The sequence below is a fragment of the Rosa chinensis genome, chromosome 7, assembly GCF_002994745.2.
Source record: "Rosa chinensis cultivar Old Blush chromosome 7, RchiOBHm-V2, whole genome shotgun sequence".
Taxonomy (NCBI): Eukaryota; Viridiplantae; Streptophyta; class Magnoliopsida; order Rosales; family Rosaceae; genus Rosa; species Rosa chinensis.
This window is the reverse complement of record NC_037094.1, coordinates 7,515,601-7,542,806: the sequence shown is the minus strand read 5'-3', so window position 1 is coordinate 7,542,806 and position 27,206 is coordinate 7,515,601. Positions and strand designations below refer to the sequence as shown.

The following is a 27,206-nucleotide window of genomic DNA, read 5'->3' as shown; positions in this document are numbered from 1 at the left end:
GCAAACCAATGATATATACAGGAGGATCTTAAAGTGTGCGTCCATATATATCTGTCAGTACTTGCCGCCTCTATCATACCAGAATTACATTATCAAAATTCCCACCGCAAATTTACAGTTTTGGTTGGATTTGGAATCTTAATTGAAACTGGACCTTTCATTTCGTGCTGGTCCAGCACTTCCCTGTTGCTAAATGAACAGAATTCACATGGCAGGGGCAATAATACTTCTCGATTTGATGAGTCACATTGACATGTGAGTTATATATCTCTGGTTTCAGGTGCTACACTCGTTCAATGTAATGATAAGCCAGTTTCGTATATATAATTCTAAATAATTTTAAGTTGTTAGTTTTCGATACGATAGTTTAAAAACAACGTAAGATTAATGAGTTGATTTAATCAAATAATAAATAAAACGATATTAGTTTTTGGGAGACAACAATGTAGACAAGTCTCTCCTATCTCGAAAGATCGAGTTGATACCATAATTAATCAACTGGACTTTTCATGGTTGAAATTCACAAAAATCTATCTTACGCTTCTATTTTTCTACGAGAGGATTAGACGATTGAAACAAAACCGCCGCTTTGCTACCGTTTCAAAAGAGATGACGGTGCACTCTGCATGTTAGTCTCTTTTTAAAATTCGACACGTTGTCCCTCCACATATTGATCAAATCCTATGACTTTAGTCAGAAGCTGCTTCTTGAACTTGTTATTAATTGATTTCACAAACACTATAAATAGGGATGCCGGATGCAAAGCAATTCCATTTCCAAACCAGCATACTTAGTCCACTACTTGCTTAGCTTACAGGTTTTCTCTTCCAGTTTTAGTCTTTTACATATTTGCAATGGCCACAGCATCAAAGCTACTTCTAACAGACCTCATCTCCGGCGTCAACCATGTCCCTTCAAAGTACATTCGGCCCATCTCCGACCGTCCAAATCTCGCCGACGTTCAGGTTTCATCGGAGGGCTCCATCCCTCTCATTGATCTTCAGGACCTCAACGGTCCCAACCACTCTGATATTATCGAACAGATTGCCCAAGCTTGCCAAAATGATGGCTTCTTTCAGGTACTTCTTGTTGAAGGAAAATCAAATTTAGTGTGCCTTATCAAACCAGGAATAGGAATAGGAGAGAAGGTTCTAGATTTCCCAATCCTACACGGATTGGTATTCCTTGTAACATTAGATTATGCACTTTGTAATCCCTATATATAGGGCTCCTATTCTCTATAATGAAATACACTTCTCTCATCAATCTCTCTCAATACCAATATATTTAAACACGTTATCAGCACGACTCTAAACACAAAACAGCAGAAAACCAAAACTCATTCACAAAGCAGCTCCTAGCCCGAGCTAGCCGAGCCTTCGCTGCAGCCCGCGCGCCCGTGCGCTTGCAATCCTTGCACAGCAGCCCCTGCTGCCCCCTTCCTGCAGCCCTGCGTTCCAGCCTGCTGCCATCGAAGCATCACTGCTGCGCAAACAAGCCAACGCACACCCACTGCATCTTTTTCCCGTTCCTGTGCACATCCGTCTTCTTGCAAGCCTCGAAACGTCTAGTTCGGAAGCTCAGATCGAAAAACTTTCTTCATCAAAGTTGTTCGTCTCTGTCTCTTCCATCTAACCTCCGAATTTCAGCCTTATCGGAGTTATATTGAGATCTGTACACCAATCGAAGTACAAGCTGTTCAGAACAGAATCTGCTCCGAATTTTCAACAAGTAAGTATTCAAAAGAGTAAGTTTTGAAGTTCCTATAATTCGAAATTTAAATATTTCTTCTTTTCTCGGGGACTTGAAAACCTCCCTTCTTCTACATCCCACCTTTCTTATAACGTGGGTTCGATTCTTGAAAAGCGGAATCGTGGGGATTCACGCAATTAACGAACTAAGAGCGTTCGTAAGACTTCGGACTAAGAGCGTCCGTAAGCATCGATTTAACGAACTAAGAGCGTTCGTATGCTATGGACTAAGAGCGTTCGTGAGCATAGATTTTGACCATTTAAACATCATTGTTTCGGTCTAATCCAAATATTCTTGGAAATCGATTTCTTGGTAGCATTAAGGCTCAGAAATCTTATATTAGTTTTCGTGGAAGCATTGACTCCGAAACTAATACGTTCTTGCTTTCCTTTCAGGATGTAAGACTTGAACGAGCTCGATTTTACTCCATTGGATTCAACGGGCACAGGATATTTATTTGCCTACAATCCAAGAGCCCTGTTCTAAAGGAACCGCTCAAGACTCACAAACTGAGATAGAAAATTCCAGGGCATTTACCTTGATGAAGCGCCACATGAAGATGGCCCTCCAGTTTGAGTACATGAATGAGGATAACGCTAACAACCTTTGGGTTGCGCCTAGTGAACGTTTTAGTAACATTCACAACTTTCCGAACATAGAAGCACGATGGAATAATATCTGCTTCACTATAACTTTGAAAGAGTTATGAAATATTGTTCGGAGGCTCTCTGCATCATATTATTTATGCATGCTTGTGGAAAAACACAAAATAACAAATTGATTGAGAAAACCCTAACATGACCATAGGAGTCATGACGTTGAGGGTATAGGGTTGGACACCATGGCGCCATTTTTTGGCCATGATTGCACTATTCCAACGCCATTGGTTCTAGGGACCATATGTATTGTGTCAATACACCTCAATCAAGATAGCATCCTCTTCATGGTATTTATGGAGTACTTGATCAATGGTAATCAAGATATCGAGCTATAAAAGACTTTAAATCTGGCGATGAAGATAGAATGCCGCAGATTTTTATTTAGAATAGTCTTTTAATTTCCAAGAATTATGTAATGGCAATTATGCCTTAATCAATAAAATGACTTATTGGATTATCTCTTTTCCTCTAGGCGTACTCAATCAAGTATGATGTCTAGGAAAGTAATTGAGATTAGTGGTACTTAAGAGAGCTTTGCTCCACCGACATCTCTCTCTACTTCCCTGGTCATATTTAATTGGAATTACCGAACGAATTGAGTGACTACAATTTGTCTAATGTTTGATTTTTCTTTGGATTAGATTATGGTCACGAAACTTTGATGTAATCATTGGCTATTATTAATAAAGTATCGATTTATTTTATCTCATGTCATGGACATATTTTTCGAACTTTATTACTTCAAATATATAAGAGCCAATGGTTTTCATGTGGAAACACATTGTGAGAATGGACAAGAGTTCCTTTGCATCACCTCTAATGACTACGGACATAAACGAGTCTTAGAGAAACTTATGTGTCGCTCTAGTGGGTTGTATGCAACCACTATTCGAGTCATTGAATCCAACCATGTCATGAGAGATGATTTATGGGATTCCAACACATATAGGCTTTGGCACGACCGTTTGGGACACCCAGGTCGTGACATGATGATCCGTATATTAAAGACTTCACACGGACATCCCTTTTTCAGAACGAAAGGAAGTAAAACTCGAAATTTGGATCAAGGAGGAGCACCTGCGCCTCACGGCGCCTTCCCCCTTCAAGTCCGGCCACCACTAGCCGGCGCCGCCATCCCCCTGCGGCTCCAGGGTGGCTTTGACGCCACCCCTGCTCCCCTGACTCCAATTTCTGCTTCTAAAGTCAAAAGTGACTTCATGGCTCAACCAAAATCCTCATTGGTTATTTCTAAAGCCCATTATTCGTTCTGCAAAGCCTGCTCTTTAGCAAAGTTAGGATCGAGACCATCCTATGCAAAGGACACCAAAGAAAATATACCATTCTTGCAAAGAATCCAAGGTGATATTTGTGGACCTATTCAACCATCATGCGGACCATTTCGATATTTTATGGTATTGGTTGATGCATCGACACGCTGGTCACATGTCATGTTATTGTCCACAAGGAACGCTGCATTTGCTAAACTCCTAGCACAAATAATTAAGTTAAGGGCTCACCACCCTGATCATCCTATTAAGTCTATAAGATTAGACAATGCTGGAGAGTTTACATCAAAGACTTTTGATGATTATTGCATGTCCATTGGGATTGATGTTGAACATCCTGTTCCTCATGTTCACACCCAAAATGGTCTCGCAGAAGCCGCCATTAAACGACTACAAATGGTCGCTAGGGCATTGGTAATGCGCACCAATCTCCCTATTTCTGCTTGGGGCTATGCAATATTGCATGCAGCTGTGCTTATTCGTCTGAGGCCCACTGCCACTCAACCCTTTTCTGCGTCCCAGATGGTGACTGGGTATGAGCCTAATGTCTCACACTTACGCATATTTGGGTGTGCAGTTTATGTGCCAATTGCGCCACCACAGCGCACCAAAATGGGTCCTCAAAGACGATTAGGCATTTATGTTGGATATGATTCTCCAACGATTATCCGCTACATAGAACCCTTGACAGGCGATCTCTTTACCGCAAGATTTGCGGATTGTCACTTCGATGAGACAGTCTTCCCATCGTTAGGGGGAGATAAGAACATCAATGTTCAACAGGAACGACCGGAATTGTCGTGGTCTGTCCCCACTCTGTCTCATCTTGATCCCCGAACCGCACAGTCCGAAATTGAAGTGCGGAGAATTCTCGATCTTCAGAACGTAGCAGAATCGATGCCTGATGCGTTTTCTGATATCGCTAAAGTGACGAGATCACACATACCTGCTGCAAACGTGCCTGCAAGGATTGATGTCCCTAAAATTAGAGGACATGACGCCACCTCAAGGGCACTTGAGCATGGCGCCAACGTCCAAAGTGGTAGTGACGTTTTGGCTAGGCCCACGGCTCCCGCCAAGAAGCGCGGGAGGCCCATAGGTTCGATGGATTCTCGCCCAAGAAAGAAAGCGAGTTCGGCACAAAATAATCCATTAATCATCGATGTAAATAATCCATCTCATGAGAATATTCCGGATTATGGTTATGTCCAAGAGACATCATTGGGGGACGCTCCAATGTCAGAACCAACTCCAGAGAATAGAGAGATCTCCATAAATTACACTAGTGTACATGAGATGATGGATAGAAATTCTATGGCAATTGATGATGCATTTGCATATCATATTGCGAAAGGGATTATAGAATATGATGATATCGAACCTCGCTCTGTTGAAGAATGTCAACGAAGAGCAGATTGGCCTAAATGGAAAGATGCGATCCAGGTTGAATTGGATTCACTAACAAAGAGACAGGTATTTGGGCATGTAACGCAGACACCCCCAAGTGTAAAGCCTGTTGGCCATAAATGGGTCTTTGTTAGAAAGCGTAATGAGAAAAATGAGGTGGTAAGATATAAAGCCCGCCTTGTGGCGCAAGGTTTCTCACAACGCCCTGGAATCGACTACGAGGAGACATATTCTCCCGTAATGGACGTTATAACGTTCCGCTACCTTGTCAGTTTGGTAGTTTCCGAAAAACTTGACATGCAGCTTATGGATGTGGTTACATCATATCTCTATGGGGATCTAGATTCAGAGATATATATGAAGGTTCCAGACGGACTTCAATTACCCAAATCAAGTGGCTCTAAACCACGGAGCGCGTTTTCAATAAGATTAAAACGCTCACTATATGGATTAAAACAATCTGGACGGATGTGGTATAACCGTCTAAGTGACTACTTGATTGGGAAGGGATATATTAACAATGAAATATGCCCATGCGTGTTCATTAAAAGAACAAGATCCGGATTTGCAATCGTAGCAGTTTATGTCGATGACATGAACCTAATTGGAACTCTAGATGAGTTAAAGGAAACTGCTAATTACTTGAAATCCGAATTTGAGATGAAAGATCTTGGGAAAACACGGTTTTGTCTCGGTTTAGAACTCGAGCACCGTAGTGATGGGATTTTGATCCATCAGTCTGCATATACTCAGAAAATTCTAAGGCGCTTTAATGAAGATAAAGCAAAGCCTGCGAGTACTCCCATGATCGGCCGTAGTCTTGAGCCCGGAAAAGATCCGTTTCGTCCAAGGGATGAGGACGAAGAACCCCTAGAGGCCGAAGTGCCCTATTTAAGTGCAATAGGCGCATTATTGTACTTAGCTCAATGCACAAGACCGGATATCTCATTCGCAGTGAACTTGTTAGCTCGACACAGCTCTGCGCCAACACGCCGCCATTGGATTGGTGTAAAGACCATCTTTCGATACCTAAGATGTACGATTGATATGGGCCTATTCTATCCCTACAGAGAGAAAAGGAATGACGGAAAATTGGGATCGGACCCCAAAAGGCAAAACGCCTCCGTCCATGGAATGGCCACCGGCCATGTTGCCGGCGCCGGCGCCGCCGCCTGTCATGATGGCCGGCGTCCTCCTATCTCCCTCCATCAAAACGACAATGATGTCTTGATGGGTTTTGCTGATGCAGGGTACCTCTCTGACCCTCACAAAGGTCGCTCCCAAACAGGTTATGTCTTTACCATGGGAAGCACTGCGATATCTTGGAGGTCTACGAAACAGACCCTTGTTGCTACTTCCTCAAATCATGCAGAGATTATTGCTCTACATGAAGCTGTACGTGAATGTGTATGGCTAAGGTCTGTAATTCGACACATTCAAGGAAGTTGTGGTTTGAAGTCTACCACAGATGAACCTACATGCATTTATGAGGATAATGCAGCTTGTATTGAACAAATGAAGTTAGGTTTCATCAAGGGCGACAACACCAAGCATATATCGCCTAAGTTCTTTTATAATCAGCAACAACAATCACTTCTAAAGATTGAAGTGAAACAAATCCGATCAGAGGATAATGTAGCGGACTTATTCACTAAGTCGTTACCTAAATCCACCTTCGAGAAACATGTGAAGAGTATCGGATTGAGAAAATTATCCGAACTCCCACGATTGTAGCAATCAGGGGGAGATATCGACATCAGGGGGAGTTATGATGTCTACATGTTCGATCTCGAAGAGTGAATGACGTGTTGTGCTCTTTTTGTCCTTCGACCAGGATTATTTTTGTCCCACAGGGTTTTTGTTACCTGGCAAGGTTTTTAACGAGGCAACGGATGAAGCGTCACCACCAAGTTTGAGCGGCACAAGGGGGAGTGTTGAAGGAAAATCAAGTTTAGTGTGCCTTATCAAACCAGGAATAGGAATAGGAGAGAAGGTTCTAGATTTCCCAATCCTACACGGATTGGTATTCCTTGTAACATTAGATTATGCACTTTGTAATCCCTATATATAGGGCTCCTATTCTCTATAATGAAATACACTTCTCTCATCAATCTCTCTCAATACCAATATATTTAAACACTTCTATATATATGTAATCCCATTAATTATGTACGTGTTTGTTGTGAAAGTTTTGTTAATGACTGGAGCTCACAACTCTACTATATTAATGAATCCTTTTGTTAACGATTCAGGTTAAAAATCATGGGGTACCGGAGGAGATGATCGATAACATGTTAAGTATAGCAAGAGAGTTTTTTAGGTTGCCGGAGAGTGAGAGGATGAAGATGTACTCCGATGACCCTTCAAAGACTACAAGGCTATCCACTAGTTTCAATGTCAAGACAGAAAAAACAGCCAACTGGAGGGACTTTCTCAGGCTCCACTGTTACCCTCTGGAAGATTATGTTCACGAATGGCCTACCTATCCCCCCTCCTTCAGGTAAATTCTATAAATCATCCGAACATTTATTTCTTATTGTATAAGTGCATCGTCGGTGTGTTTTGAAGTTTTTTTCCCAAAACTTGCCATATGACAATTATTGGGCGAGAAAAAAGTTGTATACACAATTGCTTGGTACTTGAAGATAAAGATTTAGACATTAGGGTAGAAAATGTAGAAAGGCTTATATTTTTTGTACCATAACTAAATGATAGAATGAATACTTATTTTGTTTGCTCATAGGGAGAAAGTGAGTGAGTATTGCACAAGTGTTAGAGGACTCGTCTTAAAACTGCTGGAGGCCATATCAGAGAGCTTGGACCTGCAAAAGGACTACATCGTGAAAGCTTCAGGCAAGCAAGCCCAACATATGGCTTTGAATTACTACCCACCATGTCCAGAGCCAGATCTTACTTATGGCTTGCCGGGACATACCGACGGTAACCTAATCACCATACTTCTCCCAGACGATGTGCCTGGATTGCAAGTCCTTCGAAAGGGCAAATGGGTTGCTGTAAACCCTATTCCCAACACTTTCATAGTCAATATTGGTGATCAAATGCAGGTAACATCATCACCACTAACTTGGATATCTTTCCATTTATCAGACTGTCTTCGCTAAACCCATGATCTAACGTAATGCTGTGAACTTAGTCAGTTAGTCTTATCGTACATAACCAGAGATGGGACTAGAATTGAAAAATTGGATGGGCTGCAAATTGAGGTTAATTTTACGTGAAAACTGTTACTAAAATTTAAATCAAATTTTTTTAATTTAGAGCTATTTTCTTAATTGATGACTAAGTTAGATTAAAATTAGAACTGAGAAATGGGGATAGAGACTAAATAAAGAGGATAGGAGGAGATTTTTGACTATAGAGGCTACACCGAATATAAAACTTGTATTAAAATACTTTTTTCAAAAAAATGAGGTCGGCTGCAACTCAACCCAGCCCAACTCAAGTTCCGTGCCTGCACATAAGTCATAACATATCAAATTGTCCCTAATCTCGACATTTCTCTAATTATTTTTGTCTATTCTCTGTGTGTAGGTGATTAGCAATGATAGGTACAAGAGTGTGCTGCACAGAGCTGTCGTGAACTGCAATAAAGAGAGAATATCAATTCCAACCTTCTACTGTCCATCACCTGATGCATTGATTGGTCCTGCCAAGGAGCTCATCAGCCATGATCAACCAGCAATGTACAGAAGCTTCACATATGCCGAGTTCTATGGGAAATTCTGGGACAGAGGACTTGCAAAAGAGTGCTGCTTAGACTTGTTTAAACAAAATTGATCATTTGTGTAAATACTGTGCAATGTAATGCAACTTTTTAGGCTATTAGCCTAGTTCAATCTCTAAATTTAGCCTTTCACAATCTCTAGAAGTGGTTCTCTTTTCAAACCAAAAAAGAAGAAAGAAGTGGTTGTCTTTGTCAAATGATAGAAAAAATCTTTCACCATTTTCAAATGGGCTTTTTATTGTTCACATACAACCGTACACAAATATATATGGTCTATTATAAAATACAGAAACCCATTAAAATGATCCTCTTATATCTTCTTTTACCTCTTTTTTTTTTTTCTTTGTCCTTTAGAATGAGACAATGAGTCATCCTAGTTGAATTCCATGTTCTTTTTACTGACCTTTCCTCTGAAGATAAAATCAACTATATGACACATGTTGCAAATGGTAAGTTTCAAAAGCCGACTTTGAATATGAAATGATGCAGTCAAGCCACCCAAATGGAAGTTGATATAATACAGGAACAAAACTTCAAACGAAAATAGATCAATATTCTCATTTCCAGAAGCAGAGTTTCTTCATTCTGATGACTACAAGAGGTTTAGAATCGTAACCCAGTTGGACACCATCTTCAACTCCTCATGGTTACAAATTTATGGCACAGATGAATAGCTAATACAAACACTCCCAATTCCAAAGAAACTATTACCAACACAAGCCATCTAAGAATGGACAATCACTCCCAATATGCTATGCAGCTAGTAAGCGCATCATTAGCGCCTATGGTGCTTAAAGCAGCCATAGAACTTGGTGTGCTCGACATAATACACAGAGCTGGCCCTGGAGTTCAGCTTTCATCTTCTGAAATAGCGTCACAGCTCCCCTCTCACAACAACCCGGGTGCTCCTGTAGTGCTTGATCGTATGCTTCGCCTTCTGTCTGCTCACTCCATTCTCACTTGCTCAGTTTCCACTGATGAAGCTGATCATGTGAAGGTTCTGAGGCTTTATGGTTTGGCACCGGTTGCCAAGTACTTCATTCTGGACCAGGATGGAGGATCATTAGCAACTTTACTAAATTTTTGCCATGACAAGGTCAACACAGATAGCTGGTACTACATTTTCATACAAAGTCTGTTTGTTTGTGTTTCCCTTTACTAGTATATATATGACCATGTTTGTATCATTTAATCGAATTTTTGCGTACTCTGAACTCATTTATCTCTAGCAAGTAACACTGTGGCATGTCACAAACAGGTACCATTTGACAGATGTAGTTTTGGAAGGAGGAGTTCCATTTACCAAGGCCTATGGCATGAGTGTGGTGGAGTACAACACAAAAGATGCAAGATATGGTGAAACATTCAGGAACTCAATGAAAGAGTTTAACCCTGTTTTTATGAAGGAAATCCTTGGGAGTTATAAGGGTTTTGAAGGTCTAGGTACACTCGTAGATGCGGGCGGTGGTGATGGTACTATCCTTAACATGATTGTCTCCAAGTACCCTACCATCAAGGGTATCAACTATGATTTGGCTGCTGTTATAGAAAAATCTCCCTCCTATCCTGGTATGATATCAAATCATTGTTTCCATTCAGACAATTTAGTATCTTTTTCTGGAGCAAAATCTTATTCATTTAGATTCAGCTGTTTGCTCTTGATCTTATGAATAGTGTACCTCAGTAATTTATTACACTTTGATATGTTAACTCGTAGAGGAATTTTTCTTCAGGTATTGAGCATATTGCAGGGGATATCTTTGTAAACATTCCGAAAGGAGATGCCATTTTCATGAAGGTCAATCTGTTAAACTAGTATCCGACTAATTCAGCTGATGAAAAAACAATTCTGCTTCAACCAATTATTAACTTGTGAAGGAGCCTAAAATATAGTACTAGTAGTTTATTAGTTATGTGCTTTAGAGAGCTTTCAACTAATGCCGAGGTTTTGAAAACAGTGGATACTACACCATTACGATGACAAAAGTTGCTCGACGATACTAAAAAACTGCTATGAGGCATTGCCAGACCATGGAAAAGTCATAGTGGTTGATATGGTGATACCGGAAGCCCCTGAAACTACTACTTCTGCAAAAAGCTTGTTTCAGTTTGATATGTTCATGATGAACATGAACACCAATGGAAATGAGAGAACAGAGAAAGAACTTGGAAGTTTGGCAAAACAAGCCGGGTTTTACACCATTCGAGTGGCATGTTCTGCATTTAACTTTTCGGTGGTGGAGATGTTCAAGAACATGTAATATCCTATATCTAGTTGGTTATGTTCTGTTTTTGTATGGTTCAGTCTTCTCTTATTTTAGTTCTGTATCTCTTTTCATCATGTGCTGTAGAATAATGACATTGAAGAATAAAGAAGGATAGAGAGATCTATTGTAGCAGAGGAAATTGCAGACACAAATAGCTATGATATTTCAATTGTGTAAAAAGAATTACCTTATTAAGGTAATTAAAGCTGTAAGCAGTAGCTACATGCGGAGGAGAATAACCAGCTGTGCCTGTGAATCAAAAACGTATGTCAAAGACCAGTAGCATCAGACTAAAACAAGAACCATTTATATGCAACCAATATAAATCAAGGCAATGATAGATATATATATATATATATATATATATATATATATATATATTTTTGGTTAACAAGGGGCCAGAAAGGCCAGCAAAAGAAAAAAGAAAAAGCTAACTAAACAGCATCAGAATCATGCCCAATTTTCATCTTTCGAGATGTACTAATAGAATCCAGATCATCCAAGTAAGCCTGCAGAGCATGAGGAGGAGGGTCGGCAAATTCGATCACTCCATAGTCATGGTTAATACTGTTTTTGGCTAAGCAGTCAGCCACCATATTGCACTCTCTATAAATATGATTAAGAGAAACAGAACTGAATCTCCCAAGCAAAGTTCTGCAGCAAGAAATCAGAGAGCCAAGAGGGTGCAATGTAGTATCACTGTCGAGAACAAGTTTGACCAAAAGAGTCGAATCAGATTCGATTTCCAGCATATCAATACCACAAGAAATAGCTTGTTTCAAACCATAGTATCAGCTCCATGATTCAGCATGTAAAACCTCTCCAATGCCCAAATTGGCCTGAAAGCCTTTGATCCAAGTACCAGAAGAACATCTGATAATACCACCTGCTCCAATTTTGCCAGAATTACCATTCCTAGAACCATCAACATTTAGTTCAAACATACCACTAGGAGGTCTGGACCAATTCAAGAGATTTAAGCAATAACCAATATTTAAGGACTTCTTTGCCTGAGCAGTAGCCCATTCGGTACCAGCATTGATGATTAGGTGATTTGAGATTAAAGAATATTGGAAACTTGGTTTAAAAATGACCTTGTTTCTCCATTTCCATATATACCAACAAATGAACACAAATATTGAGTTCCATTGTAATTCAGAGCTAAAACTGACCTTGCACAGAAGATGAGCCATAAGCCAACCATTCCAACTCATTTGAAAAGTATTAGCCACTCAAGATGGTATCTTGAAAGAATTCCATATCAATTGAGCAGCAGGGCAATCTCAAAATAGGTGAGCAAGAGTCTCAGGAGCTTGATGGCATAAAGGACAACAATTGTCATTGGTCAAATTCCTTTTGGCTCTTTGAACATTTGTTAAGAGTTTGCCATGGCAAACAATCCATGTGAATGTCTTCAATTTGGGAGGAAGCTGCAATTTCCAAATGAATTTCCATGGAGAGTTATCCTGACAATAGGATGCAAAGAAAATAGCATAAGCAGACTTTACACTAAAGATACCATTAGACGTATACCCCTAAATTTGTTTATCTTCTCCACATTCATCAAAGCCAGGAGGAATACGATTAATCTGGTCAATAATATGTTGAAGAAGACAAGCAGTTAATTTATCAATGTCCCAACCATGGTCATCCCAAAAGTTATAAATTTTATCAGTAGGATTAAAGGAGGCAGAAGGAAGAATATGATTCTGAAGGGAAAAAGGAGGCAGCCACATATCAGACCAGAAATTAATTCATTTTCCATCTCCAACTCTCCAGGTCAAGCCTTGTTTAAGAAGATTAGCCCATGAACAATACTTCTCCATGTACTGGAACAATCCTTGGGGACAACATAAGAGTCATCAACAAGATTGGCACTATGAAGGTATTTTTCCCTATAAATTGTAGCCCACAATCCAGAATCATTGTTGTGGAGTCTCCATCTAGCTTTTGCAAGCATAGCCTGATTCATATTAGATGTTTTTTTAATGCCCAAACCACCAAAGTTCTTAGGCAAACAAACAGTGTCCCAATTTATGAGATGAATTTTCTTCTTTTCGTCGTAGCCACCCCACAAAAAGTTCCTATTTAGCTTATCCAAATCATCACATATAGACATCGGGAGCTTTGCAGTTTGCATGGCATAATTGGGAATAGTAGCATTCACGGAGTGAATTAGAGTCAATCTTCCAGCAAAGCTTAAAATCTTACACTTCCAACTAGAGAGTCTATCTTGAACTTTATCAAGAATAGAGGCATATGTATATTTATTAACTCTTGAGTGGATTAAAGGCATACCAAGGTATTTTCCCAAATCAGAAGTAAGAGGGGAACCACAGATATTACTAATATTTCCAGCAATCTAACAGAGTTTGTAGGACTTGCATAAAGAGTGGTTAGCATCCAAGGAGGATGTCTAGGAATAGAACTTTTAATGGTAATGGCCTAGGAACTAGCATCAACAAAATCAACAGAAAACTTTGCACTATCCCATAAAAGCCATAAGCCTCCAGAAAAACCATTTGCTTCAACAATTTTATGATCAGTAAAACCAAGGGCCAAGAGAGTATTTTTAGCTTTCGCAAACTGAACCCTAGGTTCACACACAGCAAGAATATCAACATTATATATCTTAACAAGATCTACAATATCATATCTAAACTTCTCACTACCTGCACCTCTAGAATTCCAAAATAGAATTTTAATCATTTGAACAAAGTAGGAGAGTGGGATATAATCCCAAAGGTTAATTTTCAGCCATACCCTCCATACTAGAGGGCAAACCCGAACTACCACTAGCTGTAGTCTGGTCATTATCAGAAGTACTAGTATTCATAACAGGGTCAGAACAAACCGGGCCACTGCAAGTATTACCACCTTGAGGAATATTCATAGAAGATGGATTAGAACCACCAAGCTCAAGAATTATAGGAGGACTGTGTCCAAATGAATTAGGATTCTTATAGGAGGAAGGAGAAACATGAGTACCATTGATCAGAGAATTTAAACTTGGAAATGGAGGTTTCCTAGCTGGATCATGCTTCAAAATAGAGTGTTTCTTGGGCTGAGGTGGGACGGAAGACTTAACATCTGATGTCTTAGTAGTATTAGTCTTCCTGATTCCAATAACAGCAGGAGATTTGTCATTAGTAATATCCTTAAGAGCCACATTGACTTTGCTGGAATTGATCACAGTACTCTTGGGTGGACTCTCAGCATAAATGGTTGATTTAGAAGTAGTCTCTTTGGTATTCTCACCATTTTGAGCCAATTTCTCCTTAACCTTTTTCCAAACCTTTACAATTTTTAGTTCAGAAGAACTCTCATGCTTGCTAACTTGATCATCCTGTATAAATGGTTCTTCCTGCATAGCATTCTCACCTTCAGCATTATAAGTTTGCAGGATGGCAAATATGGAACCTGGTTTAGTAGCGGCAAGATTGCTAGGAGCTTTAGCACTGTTCATTTTTCTATTTTTATAGGACATTAACATCCAGGGTCCATGACCTTTGATGGGTGCATCTGGAGAAGAATCTTTGGTTGTAGAGAGATGGACTGGAGTGTTGGTGTCCATGTCAGTAGGTTGAGAATGATCGGGGGGGGGGGGGGGGGGGGGGTTGGTTGATGTAGTAGTATCATTAGACTTTTCCACATTCATTGAATTGTCATTGCTGGTCCCAGATGCAACATTAGGTTCCTCATTCTGATATGGGCAACTAGCTTTCACATATCCATAACATCCACACTGAAAGCAAATCATGGATATGCCTTCATACACCACATTATAAGCAATTCCCTCCACCTCCACAAATGGCCTCAATGGTTTCTGCAAATCAACTTCAATGCAGAGTCTGCAAAATTTGCCCCTAGATTGAGCAAGAGTGAGTTTATCAATTCTAACAACAAACCCCAAGATTTTACCAATTTTGTTCAATGTGTAATCCTTGAAATATCTCACAAGTAAACCCAGAATTCTAACCCAGACAACCATTCTATTAATTTTATCATTGAAAGGATCAAAGTCCGGTCTCCATTGTTGAACCACTAAAGTCTGTCCTGCAATAATCCAAGGTCCTCCACACAAAGCATTATGCATATGTTCATCAAGGTTAAATTTCACAATGAAATAATCATTTGGTATGTCAATTAGCTGCTAAGGACCTTGAGGGTTCCATTTACGAGTAAGAGTATCCAACATAAATTTCCAAGCATTAACAGTGTTAGGCTTACCCATTAACTTGACAATCACAGCACAGCGCCATTCCAGGTCTAATTTGTCTTTAACTCTCTGCGAGAAGCAAATATTGGGTGCGATTTTATCATCAGAGATCTGATAATCATCTTCAGTCATTTCAAAATTCTCCATTGCAGCACAACCATAATTGCTTAGTGGGTTCAGTAGCCGAGCAGCATAAGTGTTCGATTTGGCAAGCAAATCAGGAATTGAGAAGTCAGTAACTTTAACTGCTTGGAGCTTAATTACCACAAATTTCATCATCAGTACAAATACGCTTAAAAGAAGAAGATGATTCTTCTCCACCGCTCCCCGATGGGAGGGCGGAGAAGGTGAAGATCGGTGAAGAAGCCGTCACCAGTGTAGTGGAAGATTCAGATATAACCGGCGCCGATCGCCGGAAAAATCATGCACGAAGGAGGTATGGTTGTGAGGATAGGAGTCAGTGAAGGATAGCGCGTGAGGCGCGTTCAAAAGACGTAATGGCCGAAAGTAAACTATGGCAATGATAGATATATTAATGATCGATGATGATGATGTATTGGATCAATTTAAGTACAATACCTAGCTATTTACTAAGCTCCAACCATGTTAGTGCAATTGGCATTAGATATGAAACAGAAAATCCAGATAAGCTAGCTGAAGCCTGTTTGACTTGACTTATTCCGAATTATGCGCAACACACCAAAATAACCTGTTTGGCTTACCATACCAAAAGTACCAAAATAGATCACATCATATATGCTGATTCACATTCTAAATAAGTAAATATCATGCTTTTCTAATGATGAGATTAAAAAACTTGACTATTTGAATAGAAATGGGACTTTGCTTCCTAGGCACCTGTGGAATGCAATAATATGTCGGAAATTCAAATGCTGACTTTGAAAATAAAATGGGGCAGTCAAGCCATCCAAATCAAAGTTGAAATAACATGGTAACAAAATTCTTCATTCTGATGATTAACCGAGTTGGACACCATCTCCAACTCTCATGGTTATAAATTTATGGCACAGATCAATAGCTGACACAGACACCCAATTCCAAGGAAACTACTACCAAAATAAACCATCTGAGAATGGATAGTCACTCCCAACATGCCATGCAGCTAGTAAGCGCATCACTGGTGCCTATGGTGCTTAAAGCAGCCATAGAACTTGGTGTGCTTGACATAATACATAGAGCTGGCCCTGGAGCTCTGCTTTCACCTTCCCAAATTGCGTCTCAGCTCCCTTCCCAGAACAACCCAGGTGCCTCTTTAGTGCTTGATCGTATGCTTCGCCTTCTGTCTGCCCACTCAGTTCTCACTTGCTCTGTTTCCGCCCACCAAGTTGATCATGTGGAGGTTTTGAGGCTTTATGGATTGGCCCCCGTTGCCAAGTATTTCATTCGGGATCAGGATGGAGCATCATTAGCAACTTTACTAAATTATTGCAATGATAAGGTCAACACAAATAGCTGGTATACTACAAACATTGTCACACACTTTGATTACTTAACTTGTTGAAGAATTTTGCTTCAGGTATAGAGCATATTGCAGGAGATATGTTTGTAAGGATTCCGAAAGGAGATGCCATTTTCATGAAGGTCAGTGACTAGCGTACTATTGAAGAAGATAAATTCTGAAGTAACAAAATTGTGAAGGAGTTTAAGAGATGGTTACATGTTCATTAGTACTATTATCTTCTTGGCCGTGGTTTCAACTAACACAGGATAAACAGTGGGTACTACACCTTTTCGATGACAAACATTGCTTGATGATACTAAAGAACTGCTATGAGGCCTTGCTAGACCATGGGAAAATGATGGTGGTAAATTTGGTTATACCAGAAGCCCCTGAAACTAGTCTTTCTGCTAAAAGCTTGTTTCAGTTTGATATGTTCCTGATGAACACCACTACAAGTGAAAGGGAGAGGACAGAGAAAGAATTCGAAAGTTTGGCAAAACAAGCAGGGTTTTACACCATTCGAGTGGCATGTTCTGCATTTAATTTTTCAGTGGTGGAGCTTTTCAAGAGCATGTAATATCTGCCTGCAGCACGGCTCACACATACTAGAAGGTCAGCCAATCAAGTAGCCCACCTATTAGCTCAGGATGCTATGCAATTACAATGTAATTCTTTTTCTTAGATGTTGCCCTCCGTCAGGGGGCAACTTCATTTCCCGCAAAAAAAAAAAAAAAACTTTTTAACATCCAATATCCAGTTGGATATGTATCGTTTTGTATGGTCACTCATTCTTTTTATTTTCAAACTTCCTAAGTTTTTATCTGATAAATGAAATTGAAGAATAAAACAGAATATATATATACTCGTACAGTCCGGCTACGGTGCGGACGGTACAAATTTCTCGTTTTCCCCCACTTTCATATCTTAGCCGTTCAGTTTTTAGGTCCTAATGTATAGATCACCTCTGCAAAATTTCAGCTAATTTGGTGATCGTTAAGGCATCCAAAACTGTAAATTACAACAATATACACGAACGGTTCCGGTTCGACAGATTCGGTTCGTTCGTGTAAATTACAGTTTTAGATGCCTTAACGATCACTAAATTGACTGAAATTTTGTAGAGATGATCTATACATTAGGACCTAAAAACAAAACGGTTAAGATCAAAATATGTGATCGGAAAGTGGGTGAAAACCGGAAATCTGTACCGAAATTTTGGTACGGACGTCCGCACCTGAGAAAAATCCTATATATATATGTGTGTGTGTGTATATATATCTATTGTAGCAGATGGAATTGCGCGCGCGCGCGCATATATATATATATATATATATATATATATATATATTGTAGCAGATGGAATTGCAGACACATATAGCATAGAGAGATGGAATTGCTTTTCATCTGAGCATGAATTAAGAGTTGAGGCATACTGAAGTAATGTAGAAATCAAGCATTAGATGGAACTTCAGTCTAAGAGAAACCCAACCAACTAATTACAACTCTCAGGAGTGAGCACACAAATCATCCGAGTCCAGATCTACTGACGCTCTATCTGAATAGTAACATGAGTGATGTTATATTCCCTCTTGATATAGTCTATCACCTTCTCTAGTACCATGTCAGTATCTGCATCCGGCTTAACAATGACATGGCAAGCCAGTAGCACCTTCCCGACAGTAATGGCCCAAATATGTAGTTCATGAACTGCCACAACCTCATCCATCTCACAGAGACCTCTCTCAAGTTTTGTGGCATCAATTTCTCTAGGAGTGCTCTCCATAAGAACCTCCAAAATGTTGCGCATCATATTGATTGTTGTCCACAGCACAATTACTGAGAATACAAGGGTGCATATCAAGTCAATAATCTTCCATTCTGGCTTGTACCATATAACTGCTCCACCTATCATAACTCCAATACTTTGAATGAGGTCACCGAGTACATGAAGATAAGCCCCCTGCACGTTGATATTTCGTTGCTTGTTCTTTCTTGCATTTTCAGTGAGCAGTGGACGTGTGAGATCTGCTCCCTCAGAATGATGGTGCTCGTCATCATGTTCATGATCGTGATGATTATCAGTGTTATGATGATGTTCACTGTGTCCATGATCGTGGTCACTATGGCTGTGGCTGTGGCTGTGGTCGTGGCCGTGGCCGTGACCGTGGCCGTGCCCATGGCCATGGCCGTGGCCGTGACCGTGATCATGCCCATGGCCATGGCCGTGGCCGTGATCGTGACCCAACAAGACTGCCATAGCAATATTAACCACTAAACCAAACGCAGAAACAACAAACATGAGAAAGCCCTGAACTTCACCGGTCTGATAGATGAGTCTGTCAATGGCTTCGTAGACAAGGATCCCAGTAAGAAGCCATATCATCTGGATGGAAACAAGTGTACCGAGTATTTCAATTCTGAAGAAGCCATAAGTCTGGCGTGGAGTTGCCTCCCATCCTGATGCCCACAGTGAGAACAGGGAAATTGCAAATGCTGCAACATCTGACAATAGATGAGCTGCATCAGTCATAATAGCAAGACTATTGGCTTTGATACCCCCAACAACTTCCACAGTCATGAAAACGACACAGAGCACAACTGCTATCAAAAGCTTCCGCATTGATGCTGACCGTTCCTTAGCATCTTTGGAACTGTTATTAGGATCTGAAAATCCACATGGTGCTTCAGTACAAATCTTGCTACCACGCAATCTTGACTCAATATCTTTCACATCTCCATGCACTTCAAATATATGCCCGTGTCCAGAATGTTGCGCTTCCATCTGAATAAGCAATGAGAATGATAAGAATGATAACTGGCAAACTATTCAGTCAGATACTGATGTTGTGCTTCCATCTGAATAAGCAATGAGAATGATAGGAATGATAACTGGCAAGCTATGCAGTCAGATACAGCCACAGAAATCACATAGTAATCTAAAACTTGAGAACAAGAATAGTAGAGAAAACAACTTAGAACTAACTGAGTCTATAGTTTAGTATTAGATAGCAAACAACAGATAGAATGATAACAGGTAACCAAATAAGCATTGATTATGAAATCAAAGACAACAAATGCATGATTGTAAATTTCTTATGTCCCTATCATTCGACAGACCAACATATTATTCCAACAACAGATACAGACCACCTCAATCCTAAAAGTTTCCTCCGTCACCAGAAAATACAAGGAGGGTGATCAACACAGGTAACCCAACACCAGAACATGAACAACCAACAATATCCTCAATATACAACATACAATAGACCACTTGAGTCGTATCTAATTAGAACACCAAGTCCAGAAGAAACATGTGATAATAAAAGCGAAAAATTCTGGAAGCTTACGCCGAAACGGGACTACTGGAGACTGAGGATGACAAATTGATGATCAAACAAGGTCGTTAATGCTTCTAAACAAACCAGGGAACCACCCAAGCAGACGAATTTAGAGCACTTAGCCACCGGAATCAGAGAACAAAAGTTCACGTGAAAAACAAACACATAAATATCAGACCTTATCCTGAATGGCTTCAATGTATGAATATGATATGACGAAACAAATTCACGAGGCCCATCAAGCAAGACCAACTCAAAAGGCAAACAAAACAGAGCAAAAGCTCCACACAACCAACCAGTACCACCCAAATCACATAAAGCACTCAACTTGTTATCCCCATCCTGTTTTCAGGATCTGGGTATTTGACAAGGGATTGAATCAATGGATTCCAATACACAGAATTGCAAAACCAGAACACAAAATATTTAACATAATGAATCCACAAACAGAGAAAATCATAAAGAAAAGCAAAAGAGTATAATAAATCTACAAAAATAGATAACAGACCTCAGAATCTAGACTGTGAGGGGAAAGATCTCCAAGGTTCTCTATATTAATGAAGCTACACAGAAAAAGAGACTGATGGTTGGTGGTGCTCAGATTCACCAATAGAAGACCAGTATTTGGTGGTGGGTTTTGGCCCAGAATGATTTATATAAAGAGACAATGATGTACAAATACAATGAATGCCCGCTATTCAATTGGGATGTGATGTAAAGCTGGTCTAGGGTTTTTGTAATTTTGTTTGTCAAGCTGATAGGTTTTCCCTGTGAATCATGAATTTGGATTTTTGTCCTCTAGTCCTTCAATATCCATTAAGGCACTTCCATTTGGGCTCCCTTTTTATCCGTTTCTTTTTGTATTTTAATTCAAATTAATGCTTCTAATCATTTTTATAATTGTTATTTCTAGTATCATATATCATATACTATTTTATCGGACCAGATTTGAAGGTTAATGGAAAGTAGTATATAACAAGAAAAGTGCAGTGTTTGTTACAGCTTGGAAGTTGGTGCTCTGCTTTCGTATTTAAAGGCTCGTTCAGTTTTCATCAATCATATATTCACAGAAATAGTCAATACACCTGAATCACTGTGCGAAGGTGAATCGTATATTCTTGGCAGTTGGCAAGCATGCAAAATTTTTCTCTTTTGGTGATATTGAAAAAGAAAATTAGCATTTACTTGTATGATCTAATGTAATATGTTTGTTATATTAACGTATCGATGTATTAAATATAAATTTTTTTTATCAGAATAGATTGAATTTCTAAAATATCAGGCTAAGCTAAATTAGTAGTTAATGAAGTCAGTTTATCTTTGTATCAAACTATTAATACATGAATGTACCATAAACGAACTTATACCCTTTTGTTTTTTTTTGTTTTTTGCTGAAAGTGAGTGAAAGAGAGCGTGAAAGAAATGAGCAACCTTCCAAACACTCTATTGAATTAATCAAAGAAAAAGTGAACAACAAGAGAGGGGGATCAAAACGAAACATCTCGAAACAAACTAACAATGAAACAAAAACCGAAATTGAGGAAGACCCAAAATGTCACTATTACAATATGACAAAATAAGAGGAGGAGGTACATCCCACCAAACCAGTTTAGTTGACATACCATGATGAGCCAAAGCATCCACTATTTCATTCTCTTCTAAAAAAATATGAGAAGATCGAAATGTCATATATAAGATGCATGCAACTTAAAATTAAGCCAATGAAAATGAAGTTACCAAGGTACAAGTAAAGAAGAATGTATGTAGTCTAACATAAGTGACGAGTCAACTGCTAACCAAATGTACTTCCAATCAAGTCCATAAGTAAGTGACTGGCTCAATTAGAAAAATTCAAAAATCAATATCTTCGACTATTTAAAGGTGTTGAATCACAATATCAAGATTTTAAGCCCGTAATATTTTATCTATTAATTTTGAATTGAATGCTCAACTCCAAATTTGGCAAGTGAAAAAATATTAATCAAAATGACTACTCATAGAGAACGCGCCGCACGCGCCTAGGACTCCCCCAACTCTCTCTTGTGCTCGTCCGGCGGCACGTCCTTGCGGCGTTGTCATCGGATGGGTTGTTTTCTTTCTCGTCGTTCGTTATTGACGTGTGAGTGAGTCGTTTCGATGCTTGATGACCGCTAGCGGTGGTTGGATGTGGTTTGGATGGTGGCTGCCATTGGTGGATCTGGTTTGGGTCGCGGGTGCTCTGGTCGGACTGATGATGGAGGGCAGTCGGATTTGGGCAATCTGGCTGGTGCTGTGGCTAAAGGGCTGGGTTCTCCTTCGTTCGATGGGTGGTGGCTGAGGTCGACATAGCGGCCTGCTCGTGAGAGCAGCCCGGATCCAGGCTATACGGGATCTTTTCCGGCTTTCTCTGCTAACACTCCTGGGTGGAGACCTTGGTGTGTGGGGCGACGATGGTGGAGCGCTGGCGGTGGACTGACTAGGGCGGTGGTTGGCTGGAGGTAGTACGACAGAACCGGTGATGCCACGGTGGTGGGTCTAGTGCAAGGTTTGTCGGCCTAGCTAATGGGCTGCAGTGATTATACAGTTGGGTCGGGTTTAATTTTGTTGGGCCCTTGGTGATGGGCAGTTATCACTAGTCTTTAGGGTTTGGTTTCTTTTGTTTTGTCTTAAGTGTTAGCTGTTGGGTCGGGTGCACTGCAATTTTGGCATAGACAATCTTCTATCTGGCGGTCTAGATGTCGTTCTTGTTCTGGAGTTAGGTCAGCAGCGGTGACGAAATTGTCTGGCGGTGGCATACTAGCATTAACAATCATCCTTGGCTAGTGGGAATGTTCTTGTTTGATCTCGGGTCGGAGGCGATGGCGTTTTGGAGCAGTGGTGGATGGATGGTGTCGATAATAGGGTGGTGATGATGTTGGGTTTTCAGGTTTGAATGTCCGGCAATCCTTTTGGTTGAGTTTAGGTCACAACGAGTGTTGGTTTGGTCGATCAAAAGCTGGTCAGGAGGACTCTGGTTGGTGAGTTCGTGTCGACACAAGTGAGTTGTCTAGTCTTAGAGTTCTTACTGGCTGGACGAGAGGCGCGATGTCAAGGATTTACTGCTCCTGCGTTTATTGTCTTATCATACAGTTGTAGTGCAAGTTTAGAGTCAGTATATAGAGTTCCCAGTGGGAAGTCTAGTGGCCATTTCTGAGTAAGAGATGTCGCCAAAACTCGTTGTAAGCAGTTTATTATTAATGAAGTTCTTATTTGATCAAAAAAAAAAACTCCAAATTTAGCTCACAATGTCTTGAGGAACCTTAGATGCTGTTCACGCTTGGACGCTTGGTGGTTGTCACTTGTCACCACTGATGCCCCGCTTTGTTCCCAATCTGCCGTCTGCTGTGGTGTCAAAATCGGTGGGAAGAGGTCATCTGCACCATGTGGTCATTGTGGTGATATGGAAACATCGTCAATGACATGCCTTGCAGATATTTTACAATCGATTGAGAGCAACCTCGTATAACAAAAGTTTGGTTGTTGATTTCATCATTAGAGACACAAATGGAATTCCTATTCTTGCTTATGCTTTTGTAAAGAATGTTGGTCATGCTTCGGCTTCAGTTTTTTTTTTTTTTTTTCAAGTAAATAAAAATTATAAAAAAAAGTCATGAATACAACTCCGTCCAGTTAATCCAAATGAAATGCTGAGAACATAGAACAAGAAGATAACTAAATCAATTCAAACAGAACAAGAAGAAATTTATCAGCAATAAATTCCCGAAAAACATGTCTTAACCTAATAAACTGAAACTGAATAGCTAAAAGCTTAATATCTTGAACAATCATCTTGATACTCCAAGGAACAGCAATCTTGTTAAGAACACAGTCAACGAGAAATTTAGAATCTTCTTCCACCCAAATCTGATTGAACTAATTAAGGAGGGCAGAGCCATCTTGAAGACCAGTAGCTTTTGCAATCAAAACTCCTGTATGACCAAGGTCCAAGGTCATATGCTACATTTATATTAGCGACGCTCTAGCTCTGCATAAAGGCCTACGTCAAGCATTGAGCGAAGGCTTTCGGAGCATTCAAGTTGGAGACTCTAAGCTTCTTATGGATAGTAGCAATGAAGATGTTCAAACAGAACAATAAAACAGAATAAGTATGGTCATTAACAGAGCCAAGAAACACAACAAAATGACCATAAGAAAGAGTGAATGGTCATCAACTCTAGTAACCAAAGTACTATGAAGTAGCACCAGTGCATCAAGCTAATTAAAAAATAACCTTTCAAATTAGCAGCTTGATAAAGCACAGAATAACAAGCTTGAATCCATGAAGTTACCTTGTAACTTCATGCAGCAGCTTCTAAGGAACGATTAACAAGCAAGCAGTTAATCAAGTTAATCATTCTAACAAAAGTAAATGTGCTGCCAAAGACTCATTCCACCAATGAAATAATGAGTTTAAATTAACATCCTCTTTCCAATCATCAACAAGTCAGCAGCAACCATTATAAGGAGAGAAAATCAAATCCAAGACGTCAGCGCTTCATTCAAACCCACGAAGTAAAATATCCAAATGTGTAAACCGCATTGTATCATTACGTAAAGGAGCATCTAATGGGTGGAGAGCTAACCACACTAAAGGAGCATCTAAATACATAAACTACTCTGCCAAAAAAAAAAACAAAAATACATAAACTACAAATTTTTATAACCATGTAAAAGCTTGAGTCTTTCAGAGCATAAAAGAGACTACCCAGTTGGAGCTACAGTGCATGTTAAGACTGAAGCGAAGAGCAATAATAATTGCACCACTACCACTATCAAGCGAGTAAAGCCCACAGCAAAATGACTCCATTTTGTTATTGTGCTCTTTATCAAGCTGCTAATTTGAGGAGTTATGGCTTAATTTGCTTGATGCACTCGTGCTACTTCATAGGACAGGTTACTAGAGTTGATGACCATTCACTCTACGGTCATTTTGTTGTGTTTCTTGTTGGAATAAGAATCATAAAACATAATCCAGTGCAATATGAGTGAAGAATTTATACCCAGCAACAAAAAATGGCGGTGGTGATAGTACTACATTCTGACTTACATCAATCCTCTATAAGAACAAAGCCTAAACAAGGAAAGAAACTGTTTACAGGACTACAGAAGAACTTCCTTCTTTTTCTTTTCGAGAACAGGAGGGTCAATATCGATCCCCATATTAGCTGCAGTGCCAGCTATAATTCTCATTGCCGACTCTATAGTTGTGCAATTCAAGTCTGGTAGCTTCTCTTGTGCAATTGTACGCAGCTGGTCAATGGTCACAGTCCCTACTTTCTCCAATTGTGGGTCTTTTGAACCTTTCTCAGCTCCTGTTTAACACAGCATAGATTAATATTGTACCATTATGGTTATCGAATGCTGGCAATGAATACCATCTAACAATGAAACACCAACATGCGACTGGTTCTATTTTGAACTAATATAAGATTGACAATCCATAATGATAAGCCAAACTAGTTTCAACCTGTCATAGTTGTAGTGCTGAAAACAGTGGCAATAACTTGATGCATAGCATATGTAACAGAGATAATCAAAACCAGTTATTGCACTAACAATCGAAACTACAAGACTATTCATACTCACCCTTATCATGAGATTTGATAAAAACCACAAATAGCTTCAAGTCCTCATCTAATCTTATTTCTTATAGTACTGCAGCTGATTAGCTGCTTAAGTCTATGGCACAAATGACATGACTTACTATGCAAATTATCAATGGCAGATGAAAACCCAATGCCCAAATGATGGCAGCAGACTCCTCAGTCCTCACATTAAACAAATATGTTATTGAGTCAGCCATGAAGACATTGTACCCCTCTTAAAATATTCTCGGTTTCACTATAACTTTCCTTCCAATTTTTGTTTTTTGTTGAGATATAACATAGCTTGCACCAAACAACTTTGCAGATATAACATAGCTTTCACCATGAGCTAGAAGCTAAGCTTATCACAGCAATGCAATTATCAAACTAACAGATAAATGCCGATGCTTGAGCAAAACTCTGTACAAAAAACTAAAGAGAAGCCACATCAAACAATAAGAGGGCACAAAAGAAGCATACCAGCAGCCTTAAGAAGCAAAATCGAAGCAGGTGGAGTCTTCAAAATGAAAGTAAAACTCTTATCCTGTCAACAACAAAATCCCATAATAAAGTCACAATCTTGCAAAACACAGTCCAAACACAACCAATATTCACACCCAAACTCCAACAAAAAACTAACATCGTAGACGGTAATTTCGACGGGAATGACGTAACCGGCCTTGTCCGCCGTCCTGGCATTGTAATCCTTACAGAAAGCCATGATATTCACACCTTTAGAACCCAGCGCGGGACCCACTGGCGGCGCCGGAGTGGCCTTCCCGGCCTCAAGCGCCAGCTTTATCATTCCGACCACTGCAAAAACACAAACACCCATGAAACAAAACAACTTGAATTTCACGTTTCGGGATGAATGTGGAAATTACCTTTCTTGGCTTTGCCGCCGGGTTTGGCCTTGGGTGGGGCCATTGCGGTGACGCTGAGCCGCCTCCGGGTTTGGAACTGGGGAGAGATTTTGGGGGTGGAAGAGAAGCTGCTTATGCTGATGGGTGAGCCCCAGAGAGAAGAGGAGAGCAGCTGCGACCTGGTAGAGTCGTAATTAGTGGTGTTGGGTGAGGAGAAAGATGGAAGGAGGTGTTGGGTGGTGGAAATAGACGACGCCATTGCGGAGGTTTGGTTCAGTGGGTTGAGCAGAGAGGCAGAGTTTTGGATAGAACCGGTGCTACTATCCTAATCTTCCACAACGCAGCCACATCTATAGCATACAGATCAAAACGACGACGTATGCTCGTGTCCTCCGAAGAACAAAAGAAATTGGTTCCACCTTGCTACAAATTAGTTGAAATTGACATTAAAGATGTGGTTTAGTTGAACTCAAACATATAGATGTAGAGAATTAAAAAAAAAAAAACCTCAATGCAGTTTACTCTAACTTCAATTTGCAGCAAGTTGTTATTCTGATTTTACAACAATTTTTAGAAATTTAGTCAAACGTAAAATAAATTATTAA

The 27,206-nt window shown here is 39.9% G+C and overlaps 6 protein-coding genes across 11 annotated transcripts; 3 read left to right on the top strand and 3 right to left on the bottom strand.

The window, feature by feature from the left end:
* The first annotated feature begins 788 nt into the window (after positions 1-788).
* LOC112177244 (protein DMR6-LIKE OXYGENASE 2) lies at positions 789-9,135 on the top strand. Its single transcript, XM_024315536.2, has 4 exons — positions 789-1,079; positions 7,357-7,604; positions 7,848-8,169; positions 8,657-9,135. The coding sequence occupies exons 1-4, from the start codon at positions 855-857 to the stop codon at positions 8,900-8,902; spliced, it is 1,041 nt and encodes a 346-aa protein (XP_024171304.1). The 5' UTR covers positions 789-854; the 3' UTR covers positions 8,903-9,135.
* A 236-nt stretch (positions 9,136-9,371) lies between these two features.
* LOC112177243 (caffeic acid 3-O-methyltransferase) lies at positions 9,372-11,248 on the top strand. Its single transcript, XM_024315535.2, has 4 exons — positions 9,372-9,962; positions 10,108-10,418; positions 10,583-10,647; positions 10,808-11,248. The coding sequence occupies exons 1-4, from the start codon at positions 9,580-9,582 to the stop codon at positions 11,108-11,110; spliced, it is 1,062 nt and encodes a 353-aa protein (XP_024171303.1). The 5' UTR covers positions 9,372-9,579; the 3' UTR covers positions 11,111-11,248.
* Positions 11,249-11,288: 40 nt separating this feature from the next.
* On the bottom strand, positions 11,289-14,707 carry LOC112177246. 4 transcript variants are annotated; one of them, XR_005802645.1, is made up of 2 exons: positions 12,289-14,707; positions 11,289-11,365 (listed from the first exon to the last, which is right to left on the bottom strand). XR_005802645.1 is itself a non-coding variant. In XM_040509914.1 (2 exons), exons 1-2 carry the CDS (start codon positions 14,688-14,690, stop codon positions 12,578-12,580), a joined length of 591 nt encoding a protein of 196 aa, XP_040365848.1. In that variant the 5' UTR covers positions 14,691-14,707; the 3' UTR covers positions 11,373-12,577. The 4 variants fall into 4 exon arrangements, 1 of the variants encoding a protein (XP_040365848.1); XR_005802644.1 differs by lacking the exon at positions 11,289-11,365 and adding an exon at positions 11,373-12,031; XR_005802646.1 differs by lacking the exon at positions 11,289-11,365 and adding an exon at positions 11,373-12,002.
* Positions 14,708-16,333: 1,626 nt separating this feature from the next.
* On the top strand, positions 16,334-17,756 carry LOC112177247 (caffeic acid 3-O-methyltransferase). 2 transcript variants are annotated; one of them, XM_024315540.2, is made up of 2 exons: positions 16,334-16,794; positions 16,873-17,756. In XM_024315540.2, exons 1-2 carry the CDS (start codon positions 16,429-16,431, stop codon positions 16,876-16,878), a joined length of 372 nt encoding a protein of 123 aa, XP_024171308.1. In that variant the 5' UTR covers positions 16,334-16,428; the 3' UTR covers positions 16,879-17,756. The 2 variants fall into 2 exon arrangements, with proteins under 2 accessions (XP_024171308.1, XP_040365850.1); XM_040509916.1 differs by having other exon boundaries at positions 16,334-16,811; positions 16,891-17,756.
* Positions 17,757-18,170: 414 nt separating this feature from the next.
* LOC112178941 (metal tolerance protein 1) lies at positions 18,171-20,880 on the bottom strand. Of its 2 annotated transcripts, XM_040511703.1 has the most exons (3): positions 20,644-20,880; positions 20,145-20,252; positions 18,171-19,579 (listed from the first exon to the last, which is right to left on the bottom strand). In XM_040511703.1, the coding sequence occupies exon 3, from the start codon at positions 19,577-19,579 to the stop codon at positions 18,338-18,340; it is 1,242 nt and encodes a 413-aa protein (XP_040367637.1). In that variant the 5' UTR covers positions 20,145-20,252; positions 20,644-20,880; the 3' UTR covers positions 18,171-18,337. The 2 variants fall into 2 exon arrangements, with proteins under 2 accessions (XP_040367637.1, XP_024172987.1); XM_024317219.2 differs by lacking the exon at positions 20,145-20,252 and having other exon boundaries at positions 20,644-20,878.
* Positions 20,881-25,113: 4,233 nt separating this feature from the next.
* LOC112175246 (50S ribosomal protein L11, chloroplastic) lies at positions 25,114-26,966 on the bottom strand. Its single transcript, XM_024312906.2, has 4 exons — positions 26,623-26,966; positions 26,379-26,551; positions 26,219-26,282; positions 25,114-25,465 (listed from the first exon to the last, which is right to left on the bottom strand). Exons 1-4 carry the CDS (start codon positions 26,858-26,860, stop codon positions 25,254-25,256), a joined length of 687 nt encoding a protein of 228 aa, XP_024168674.1. The 5' UTR covers positions 26,861-26,966; the 3' UTR covers positions 25,114-25,253.
* Positions 26,967-27,206: the final 240 nt, after the last annotated feature.

What these genes read in the sequence shown, in the direction of transcription:
- LOC112175246 (XM_024312906.2), bottom strand. Translation starts at nt 26,860, where the DNA reads ATGGCGTCGTCTATTTCCACCACCCAACACCTCCTTCCATCTTTCTCC. An exon ending in CGGCGGCAAAGCCAAGAAAG is followed by an intron (nt 26,552 to 26,622) that starts GTAATTTCCACA and finishes GTGTTTTTGCAG; the next exon opens with TGGTCGGAATGATAAAGCTG. An exon ending in TTTGCTTCTTAAGGCTGCTG is followed by an intron (nt 25,466 to 26,218) that starts GTATGCTTCTTT and finishes TGTGTTAAACAG; the next exon opens with GAGCTGAGAAAGGTTCAAAA.
- LOC112177246 (XM_040509914.1), bottom strand. Translation starts at nt 14,690, where the DNA reads ATGGACACCAACACTCCAGTCCATCTCTCTACAACCAAAGATTCTTCT.
- LOC112177243 (XM_024315535.2), top strand. Translation starts at nt 9,580, where the DNA reads ATGGACAATCACTCCCAATATGCTATGCAGCTAGTAAGCGCATCATTA. An exon ending in AAAATCTCCCTCCTATCCTG is followed by an intron (nt 10,419 to 10,582) that starts GTATGATATCAA and finishes ATTTTTCTTCAG; the next exon opens with GTATTGAGCATATTGCAGGG. An exon ending in GAGATGCCATTTTCATGAAG is followed by an intron (nt 10,648 to 10,807) that starts GTCAATCTGTTA and finishes TTTTGAAAACAG; the next exon opens with TGGATACTACACCATTACGA.
- LOC112177244 (XM_024315536.2), top strand. Translation starts at nt 855, where the DNA reads ATGGCCACAGCATCAAAGCTACTTCTAACAGACCTCATCTCCGGCGTC. An exon ending in AAAATGATGGCTTCTTTCAG is followed by an intron (nt 1,080 to 7,356) that starts GTACTTCTTGTT and finishes TTAACGATTCAG; the next exon opens with GTTAAAAATCATGGGGTACC. An exon ending in ACCTATCCCCCCTCCTTCAG is followed by an intron (nt 7,605 to 7,847) that starts GTAAATTCTATA and finishes GTTTGCTCATAG; the next exon opens with GGAGAAAGTGAGTGAGTATT.
- LOC112178941 (XM_040511703.1), bottom strand. Translation starts at nt 19,579, where the DNA reads ATGGAAGCGCAACATTCTGGACACGGGCATATATTTGAAGTGCATGGA.
- LOC112177247 (XM_040509916.1), top strand. Translation starts at nt 16,429, where the DNA reads ATGGATAGTCACTCCCAACATGCCATGCAGCTAGTAAGCGCATCACTG. An exon ending in AAGGTCAACACAAATAGCTG is followed by an intron (nt 16,812 to 16,890) that starts GTATACTACAAA and finishes AGCATATTGCAG; the next exon opens with GAGATATGTTTGTAAGGATT.